Raw genomic sequence first — 10,700 nt, forward strand, 5'->3', positions numbered from 1 at the left:
TTCATAATCTGCTGTCAAACTGAACGCTGAATGATGTATCATTCCAACTCATTTATTTATCAGTGTTTAAACTGGTATGTCTCTAAACAACTAAAGTGTTACAGAAAAATAGTAGAAAATGTATTATTAACTAATCATTCAATAGTGATTTCTTGTCTGAAACATTAAGTGCACACTGCCCAGATGTATGTAGTCAAGGTAATAAGGATGTCTGGAAGGTTTTTATCAATATAACCTATTCATATTATCATGCCAGGTTTCGTATCCATAGAGACAAGTAGCTCCTGAGAAAATGCCACCGTTCCAACTTTACCACAGAAACCTGCAAGCGCACACACACACAGAGGCTTACTTTGTTTACACATGTGATCCCAACATGCCTATTTCCAGATCATGGCAGATGTTCTGATGATTATTAAAAGAAAAAAAGGTCTAGACTGCAATACTCACAAAAAATTCCATAATCATTGTTAAACCAAGATATTTTCTATAAGAAAAAAAAATCTCTATTTAGTTGATTAGTCAAAAACATTACCACAACAAAATTTTATCAAGAGGGTATTTTCCAATTGAAATGAGTCACTGAAATGAATATCATTTTAATATCAATGGATAAAGATGCTAAAAGTATTGATAAGCTGTTCAGAAAAAGCTCTGAACTGATTACCTGGTACTGGTTTCCGCATGCCAGTCCACCGACCAAGCACCACTCCCCAGTCTCCTGCATGGTTTTTCAACAACACAGCTCGCTCTCCATTCTTGATGTCCAGCGTCACACACCTTTCTTGGTTCTTCACCTGTATCCAGTTAACATTAAGTGTTCAGAACACATACACAAACCTGTCATTCACACACACACACACACACACACACACACACTGTGCGCGCACACATTGTATGCATATATATAAAACACGCACATACGGAATCAGAAACACACACCTTTCCAATAAGCTGTCACCAAGAGGTTCGCATCAGTTCAGTTCAGTTACTCAAGGAGGTATGACGGTGTTTGGACAAAGTCAAAAATCCATACACAACACCACATCTGCAAAGCAGATGCCTGACCAGCAATATAACCCAACGTGCTTAGTCAGGCCTTGAGGAAAAAAGAAAAAAAAAGATAAATAAACAAATAAACGAATAAGAGAGAAAACAGTATGAGTTATCACTTATATTAATATGCACACTGAGACAGAGGATTGTCACAGGGATTGTAGGTCTATGAAATATCACTAAAAAAATAAATCTCACTTACAAGCTGTGGCAAGGGAAGCTGGTCTGCTCCAACAAGATGTCCAACAGCGGCCATCTTGTCTTTGAAAAATACATGGACAGCTGACATCATGAGTGGAAGACTGTGTATGATACGAACGGTGAACACCACTTTCTTTGTGTGGTTCAGCAGGCTGAAATCAAACATGTACAGTAAAAGAAAACATTTTACATCATCTATAATTATATCATAAGTATATCTGTGGTATAAAATGTACATCACATGGGAACAAATTCATACTGTGGGCAGCCCGCACAGCTCAGACTGACAGCCGGCCCAAGTTTGCATACAAGTATCTACAGCAGTTTGAATCAGATGAACCTAAATAAAAATTGGAAACAGAAATGTTATAATCCAGTCCACCAGCTTACACAGAATTTCTCATAGCCAATTTGTCATTTTGAATACAAATAGTCTCAATGATATATATAACCTACCAAGTAAATATTTTTGCATTAGTGGCTAAGGAAACCAAATTGTAGGATGAAGTGTTTTGATTTTGACATTATTACTATATTAGTAGAAAATGCAGGGTCAAATGATTTATTTAAAACAATTCATCTCAGTGAATTTAATCAATGAAATGAAACTGCGCTCACAAATGCTACCATTAACTTGATGTGATGTTGTTTTTTAGTGTTTTTTTGGAGGGGAGGGAGGGGTTGTGGGGGGAGGGGGGGGGGGGGGGGTTGGTTGTCTTTGCTTCAGCTCTTCCTAAACTGAAAAGAATGAGTTCCAATTGGTGAGATAAGATGAAACATTGATTTATGATATATCGTCATAATATCATTAACAACTGTCAAATATGTCGTACTACTTTTGAATAAGAGATGACGCCTTCATGGCTGACTGTGATTCCTGCCGATTTAAAAAGTACAAAAAATGAACAGAAAGCATGAGGCAAGGGATGGGAGGAATAGGTTGTGGGGTGTACCAGTACTTAAGTTATAATTTATATATATACTATAGTACATCATTTGATCCAAAACATACTTTTTCCTATTTTTCAGCCACATTTTGTGTCAACAGATGTCATATATCTTTCCTTTTTTTTAAAAATTTTAATAAAAAGAATGTATTGAAGAGAATGGCACAGAAACTTACGCATACAAGGTACACAGTTCTATTCACACAATCATACACAAAGAGAACAACACACATATGGACTCACTGTGAGCCAACAAAACAACACTTAAAACTAATGCTTCTCATTTGATTTAATCTCTGTCACTCCCTCTCTCTCTCTCTCTCTCTCTCTCTCTCTCTCTCTTCTCATGCACACATGTTGTGCACACAATCAATGCATACACACTTGTGCATGTTTCATCCTTTTTTTTTTTTCTTTTTTTTTTTAATTATGCAGGGTTACTTCACATCGCTTATCACACACAAGATCAACACAACATCTGCATGCAATGATGCATGCACACGTGTGGCACACATGACAACACAGGTGCAGCAGCACTTACATATAATAACTAATAAGATATTTATAGTACTAACACAAACCATGCATGCATCACATTATACAGGATACACAGAGACTGACTCAAATGTGAAATTTCAGTCTTTCCATGTAAGCTCAAAACTCGGGATAAAAGCTGAACACACTAAAAAAATCCCACTATCATTGGTATGGTATGGTATGGTATGGTACAGTATGTTATGGTATGGAATGGTATGGTATGGCATGGCATGCGTACGAATGTGTGTGTGTGTGTGTGTGTGTGTGTGTGTGTGTGTGTGTGTGTGTGTGTGTGAGTGTTTGAATATATTATGTTTGAATACAATATTATATATACATGATATGCATTGTGCTTAAATCTATGTGTGTGTTTGTATAGTTTGCTAGTCACATTTTAGCGTGTTAATGTGTACAATATATAAAACATTGACGAAACGTGCCAAGTCGCACTTTAGTGTGTACAACGTTCATTTTATGGCTGCGCTGAGGAAATGTGTCAAACATGTATAAAACAATGAGTTTTGTAAAGCACCTAGAGCAGATTTCTGGATAGTGTGTTACATAAGTATCCATTATTATCATTATTACTACTATTGTATGGTATTGCATTGTGTTGTACTGTACCGTAGTAACAGTATTGTATTGTACTGTATTGTACTACTGTTTCAACAGAGTGAAATTCAGGTTGCTCACACCAGGGAGTGCACATCGCTACAGTGCAGCGCCAGCCTTTTTTTCTGCAGGCAACTGTGCGTGTGTATGTTTTCCTATCAAAGTGGATTTTTCTATATATACAATTTTGCCATGAACAACTCACCTTTTCTTTGCCATGGGTTCTTTAACATTCACAAAGTGCAAGCTATATCAGTATATGCAGAACCTCAGTTTATTGTTTCATCCAAATGACCAGCAACAAGACCACAACTCAAGGTCCAGTGAACAGGGAAAAAATACTGGCAAGCATGGGATTTGATTCAGTGCACTCAGATTTTCTTGCTTCATAGACAGAAGCATTACAACTTGGCCACCACTCCACTTATGCCTTTGGGTTTAATGGGGTTTGATTCTAGTCATCTGTCAATGGCACTAACCACTATGTCACAGTGGCTGGTGGAACACAAGTTGTCATTAAATTCTTCATAAAAAGTCCATTCTAATAGTAATACTATTGGGAAACATACGTGGTATGTGTATGCGCTGATGGGATACAAAAATGGGTGGTGATGCACTGTGGTGAAAAGTCTGTTGTAACAAGAAAGTAAAACACACAGTGCACACAGACAAACACACACAATTCATACAATACACATTCACACACACTTGTCTAATATCACATGTGAAAAGATTTAATGACATTAAAGTGCTACAACTACAACTACTACTACTGCTACACAGACACTGATCCACAGACACTACATACCTGTGAGATGCCACTGAACACTTATTGTCGACACCGGGGGGTAAACGAGGCAGCGGTACAGGACCCCACATGGACTCCACCATTTCCGGCATGATGCAGTCTTGGTAGTCCCCCGACTTCAGAGCCAGAATGCAGCCACCAGTGACCGGTGGAGTCACACTCCACTGAAGCTGCACACCCACTCCATCTCCAAGGTCCACCGTGTCCTGAGTGGTCACTCCCCGCCCGTTGCCCAGGGCCTGAATCTTCTCCAACATGCGCAGCTGTGCGCTGCCCACTTCGGCAGTGGCCCCCAGACAGAAGCGCCCACTCTTCTGAATCAAGTCTACCATCACCACATCGTTATACTTTGTGTCGAAGGTGAAGTTGGCATTGACTCTCACATCGTTCGTCAAATGCCTTGGACTGCCACGCACTGTGGCTATGGAGTCTGAAACGTAGAGAGCCCTGTTGAAGTTTTGATAACCAGTGTTGTACCACAGTTTTAATTTGTACTGTCCCTGATAATGCTCTGGTAGGCCAGTGACACGGGCAGACTCCACAGAAACAGTGGTCTGCTTGGTCACTAATGCTGTTAAGTCAGAGGCATCCATGCATAACAACTTTCCTGCTGGAGGTTCTCCACGAAACATGGCACCACTCTGTGAAAAGGGTTCATCGAAAGTTTTCTTCCACATGCGACGTGTGCGTGCATCAGACACAGTCAGTTTGGAACCCGCACGACGATCATTCACGGAATCATCATGGTTGAATGGATGTCCTATGATCCTGACAGTGTCTTGTCGATATGTAACAGGGTGCAACATGTGAGTGTGCCAGATGAGGTCAATGTCATAGCATGGCACAATGAAAGTATTTGGGTGCATCTTTTTCAAATGAAGGAACTTTTTATATCGCAAAATAGCCTGACCAATAAATTTCTCATCCTTGTAGTGGGGTAAACTCACCTGATAGTAGAACACTCGTTGTCTTGTCACTGCTGCTTTGAGGTTATATGTTATCTTTGATATAAAATCAGAATCAAACCATGGGGTTATGGGCCCATCTGCTTCAAACGGAACACTGGGATATTCATGGCGCCACAACACACGAGATTCTTGAAGACTCTGTTTTCTCCGTTCCCTGTCCAGCAGTCGATGGTCAACTACCTTGCCCACTACACGTCGACAGTCCTTCTCATAGGCAGCAGGATTCAGCAGATGGCAGTGCCAGATCCACTCAATGTCCAAAGGAGCTGCCAAAAAACGGTCACAGTATTTGGCAGCCAGAGGTAACCACAGCTTTTCATATCGCTGAATAGCAAACTGCAGTGCTTGGCTGCCTCCTTCTGAGAACTCTGGATTCTTGTCCACATTCTGCAAGAACTCCATCTGACACAGTGCTGCCTGGCGAAGGTCAATGCCGAAGGAGATCTCTCCAGCATTGAATTCTTCCGTGTCCATGGTGATGATCAGCTCCAAACCATATTCAACCCATGGTTGCTGTATGTGGGCAAAGAAAAGGCATATTAAGAAAAGTTTAAGATAAATAATATCTACAGTTCCATTTATCACACGCACACACACACACACACACACACACATACACACACAAACACACACAAATGCAGAGCACCGACACCAATACAATTTTCTGCTTGTATTCTACACACCCTACATTATGCACAAAAGGTTTTTTTTCCTTTTTCTTTTTTTTTCTTCTTTTTTTTATATATCCATATTAGAAAAACATTCAATCAACTTTGCACCTGTGGAACTGAATTTTCAGTCTGACTTCAAGACTTCAGATGGAATGAAGATTGTTTTTCCTCACACTGAGGCAGGTCTTGTGTTACATAATGTGAGCAATGCTGACTTGGAGAGCACGTCCAGCCTTTTCTTAAAATGTTCATTGTGTGCTTCTTGTTTTAATTCTTTTGTGATCTCTATGACTTGTATGAATTTTCTCCAGGAGGTGCTGGTTTCTGTAGCTCAGACCTGGAATGTTTTCCAAGGTGATTTTGCATCCAGTGTTGTCAGTGTTCCCACACAGCAGTTGAGGACGACTTCTGGAGGGTGGAGATGTTTCCTGTCTCCTAGGTCAACATATGCGCAGACCTGCCAGTGACTGAACCGGTCATGTGTACACACACACGAGATCAAATATGCACGTCAAAGATCCTGTAATCTATTGTCAGCATTCGGTGGCTTATGGAAACAACAACATACCCAGCATGCACACCCCTGACAGACTTTTGGAGAATAGCTGCATATTTGGCAGGTAAACAAACAACAATAAAAAAAACAGAGGTCATACGCGTAAAATCTTAAAAGTCTGTTATCAGTGTGTGCATGACTGAAACCCGATTGAATGACACAGAAATGAATGATGAGCACCCAATGGCAGCTGTCAGCTCTACCCAGGTAGACAGCCTGTTGACAGTGTTGTGCAAATGACTGTCAGTCTGTGCTTGTAAAGTGCTTACAGCTTGGTCTCTGACCGAGGACAGGTGCTATGTTAGTATCCATATCATCATCACCTCTTGGTAAACAGACATCATTATTTCTCTACCAGAAACAATACAACAAGCTGAGAACAGTGAAGTTTATACTGGTCAGCTTAATATCTATTGTCAAACATCCTCACAAATATGCTCAGTCTTCTGCCACAGATCCTTTTATAACTATGGCAGTGACTGCACTACCACAATTGCAAGAACAATGGATGCCTCTACAGTGCAAAGATGCTAGACACAGTATCTCCTGGGAAAACATTAAGACAGCGGACACAAACTAACACCTCCAAGAAAAACACTATGATAAAAGCTATAAATGCACTGCAAAAATAAATCAAACATTTTCTTATTTCTTACTAAAAGCAGTTTCAAAAATGGATTTAAAGAAACACTGCTAACTTTAAAACTGAATCCATCAAAAAAAAAGAAGACATGTGACAGAGTGATACAACTTAAACCAACTTACTAACTGGGCTAAATTATGAAATCATTTATAAACATAAGCAAAAACACTACATGATGCTCAGATTGATGCAGAAACACAAAAGATGCTTGAATTAAGTTGTTGATATATTATCTCATCACCCAAGTAGTATTATATTCCACTAGCACAAATGAAAACACAGGCACAAAAAATTACAACACTAAACTGATAGTCTTTGCAGATAAAAAATATGCACAAAACATTTTGGCACAACTTTTTTCTTTAAAGAAAATATGTGTGTAGCTTTTACATTTTTTTTTATAACTTGGAACAAACTTTTTTTAAAGGCTTGAAACTAAAAAAGACAATGATAATAATAATCAGGCATCAACACTGAAATAGTCTTATTGCGCTCCACTTCGCAACAAAGTCAAATGTGAAAACAGAAAAGTGAGGAAATCACATGAAAGTGTACAAAGATAAAAAGATTAATACTACAACACTGATTGGTTAGAAAAATGGGGAAAAAAAACAAACAAACATTAAAGCAAAGTGCAGAATAAAAGCTTAGCCAAATAATGCTTTCAATTTTCATGCAAGAATGAAACTTTTATGCATAAAATGATTGTGTACTTTATTTTAACTGTGGTAAATCCATGACAGTTTTCTAAAGGAGCTGATCTTCTGCTGACTGTGATTACTGCTTACACCATCCACCTGTAGTTCTGCAATTTATTTTTGGTGTAACTATGTCTATCAGTCTGCGTACATCATGTCTAAATTTAAACACGATACTGAGCATGTAATATAACTGATACAGCGTCAAATATCACTCCTTGAAAATTTCCCATCCAGTGAAAACCATTTTAATCCAAGCACTTTCTTATAACAGCAAATCAAAAGTGAAAGGAGGCTATAAAAAATTCTTCTCTGCTGTGGCCTGTGGCGTGAAAACGAAATACGAAGTACACCCATAAACCTCGTCTTGAGTTGAGTTGATGTTCGTTCTTTTTCTGCCACGAAAGAACGACTTAGCACCAGCTTTTATATTTCCTTTGTCTATCACGCACGTAGTTACAAGACTACAACAGCAAACAAGAGTGAGACTCTGAAACAATTTCCATACAGACGAAGTGTGGGATAACAGGCAAAACTGTTGAGCGGTGTGGAGTACTGAGTAGGTCAGGGTAGAAGACTTGCATGTGACGCAAATTAAAGCAAACACCACGAACCGTTCTTTTGGCATGGAGCTCTAAAATTGTCATCCAGAAGACTGCAAGAAAATATAAACACTTATACTGATTATACGTATTTTACAAGGCAATTGCAAATGTATGGACAAACCTTGGTTCCTTTCAAATGTCGTCTGGTCTCAGTGTTTACTTCCGGATGAAAATGTTCATAGTTTTTGTTTCCGGTTGAATGGTTTCGCACTTTTGTTACGTTTCAGAAATTCGCGTGACTGACTGTCATCACCTTTCGTGATAAAACACTTTTTAGTTCATCACATAAAGTTGTCATTTGCTTCTGTGGCAAATACAGTCTGATTCGACATGGAGGAAAATATTTGTCGAGTTGACTCCCTTGCGAAATGTCTTCCCTTGAGGGAAGTTGGTTAACAGTGTTCACAAACTGAGGAGGCGGCAGGGGAAGGGGAGAAGGGAGGAAGTGAGGAGGGGTAGTGGATGTGAAAGTAGTTTGGAGAAGAGGAAGCTGATAGGGGAAAGGGGGGCAAAAACAGAACGAGAGGGTGTTTGTTCGAAACATTCTCGATTCAATGTATGGAAGAAATGACACAGGGATCAGATCCCAGTGATAAACTGGCTCAAACCGAAGCCAAGGTCACAACACTAATAAAAATTGTTGAAACTCTGCAGACACAGAATCAGATGATTCTGAGCATGTTGCAGAGTACAGGAGGAAGCATCAATGAGCAAATTAAGGCTCAGATTCAAGAATATTTTGAAGAGGAGAAAGAAAGGGACATGCGAAAGAACAATTTGGTCATTTTCAATGTTGATGAAAATGATTTCACAGGGGAAAAAGAAAGGGAAACGGATGGGGCACTTATGAAGGAAGTGTGCCAAGAGATTTGTCCAGATGTGGCACCAAAACTAGCAGAATTTAAGGTCATGCGTCTGGGAAGAAAGCCTGAGAAAAATTCTGCCAGGAAGCCCAGACCAATCAAAATAATTTTCCCTGATGTTAGTTTCAAAGAGATGGTCCTTAATAAATCAAAACACCTCAGAAATAACGAGAAACAGTCTTTCCGCAAAATGGTTATTGTACCAGATAAGACCAAAAAACAAAGAGAAGGTGACAAGAAACTGTACATGGAGATGAAAAGACAGAGGGACGAGGAAGGACTGGATGTCATCATCAGAAATGGTAAAATCATTCCCAGACCCAAACCCGGACAGGATGAAAAGGACAGAGCTGGTAACACTGGGGTACCAAGCTCAGAGCACTGACTCAAGAATATCAAAAGAAATGCTGTAAATAATGTAAATAGTGCAAATAAAAAAGATTTGAAAGTTACAAACAACAAGAGTAATGGTAATGTAAGGGGTGAGAGTTACAGTCCTGAAGGTCTGAAGTTTTTACTATTAAACGCTGATAGTATTGGAAACAAAAAACAAGAACTGAATGCCTTGGCTTGGGATTTAAATCCTGACATTATTGCAGTTACTGAACTGAAGCCAAAGACCCTGAGACCTGACTGTGGATGGGAACCTGTAATTGATGGATATGTTTTATATACTAATGAGGCTTGGAGGGGGGTAGGCTTGTTTGCAAAGTCGAATCTGAATGTGGTACGTAGTACACAGCTGGAAGAAGTCTTCAGTCCCTCTGTCTTCTGCTCCATTGCACTTGATAATGAGGAATTAAAAGTTGGAGTTGCATATAGATCTCCCAGTAGTTCATTAGAAGAAAATAAGAAATTAATTAAATGTGTATCACTGTTTTTTGAAGGCACAGGTAAGAAAGTGTTGATGGGTGATTTTAATTATCCAGATATTGATTGGGAACAAGAAGTGTGTACCAAACACATAGACCACCCTGCTTCAAAATTTCTGGAAGTATTGCAAGATAATTTTGTGGTACAGTTTGTTACGGAACCAACACATTTTCGTGGTAATCAAACAGCAAATATTTTGGATTTAGTTTTAGCAAACAGAGATGACTTAGTTTATAATGTTTTATATTATCCCCCTATAGGTAAAAGTCACCACTCTAGCATTATTTTTGAAGTTGATACTGGTATTCTACTACCTGGTAAGTCGAAAGGCAGACGCTATTTTTATGATAGAGGTGATTATGAGACAATGAGGCATGCATTGGATGACATTAATTGGAAAGAGACTTTGGAACTCAAATCTGTGGATGAGTGTTGGTCTTGCATTTCTGATAAATTGAAGGAATTACAAGATAAGTATGTGCCATTTAAAGAGTTTTGGACTGGAAACAAAAGTTACAAAAAGACTGTCCCATTTTTTGTTTTGGAAAAGATACGATTGAAAAGAAGGACCTTCAGATGGTATAAGAAGTATAGGACGACTGAAAATTATAATGCTTATGCACGTGCTCGAAATCAGGTTAAGAGGGCATTACGAAAAGCTA

General features: G+C 39.0%; 1 protein-coding gene across 1 annotated transcript in view; it reads right to left on the reverse strand.

Moving 5' to 3' along the window:
* Positions 1–8,687, reverse strand: part of LOC143300021 (uncharacterized) — a 21,441-nt gene extending 12,754 nt beyond the window's left edge. Inside the window, exons 1-4 of the mRNA XM_076613577.1 lie at positions 8,424–8,687; positions 4,162–5,642; positions 1,259–1,409; positions 668–797 (exon numbers count right to left, since the gene is read on the reverse strand). Of these exons, the coding sequence (XP_076469692.1) occupies positions 668–797; positions 1,259–1,409; positions 4,162–5,603 (1,723 nt within the window). The 5' untranslated portion in view covers positions 5,604–5,642; positions 8,424–8,687. The remainder of the gene's footprint in view (positions 1–667; positions 798–1,258; positions 1,410–4,161; positions 5,643–8,423) is intronic.
* Between the last annotated feature and the right edge of the window lie 2,013 nt (positions 8,688–10,700).

Source organism: Babylonia areolata, chromosome 25 (assembly GCF_041734735.1).
Source record: "Babylonia areolata isolate BAREFJ2019XMU chromosome 25, ASM4173473v1, whole genome shotgun sequence".
In the NCBI taxonomy this organism is placed as follows: Eukaryota; Metazoa; Mollusca; class Gastropoda; order Neogastropoda; family Buccinidae; genus Babylonia; species Babylonia areolata.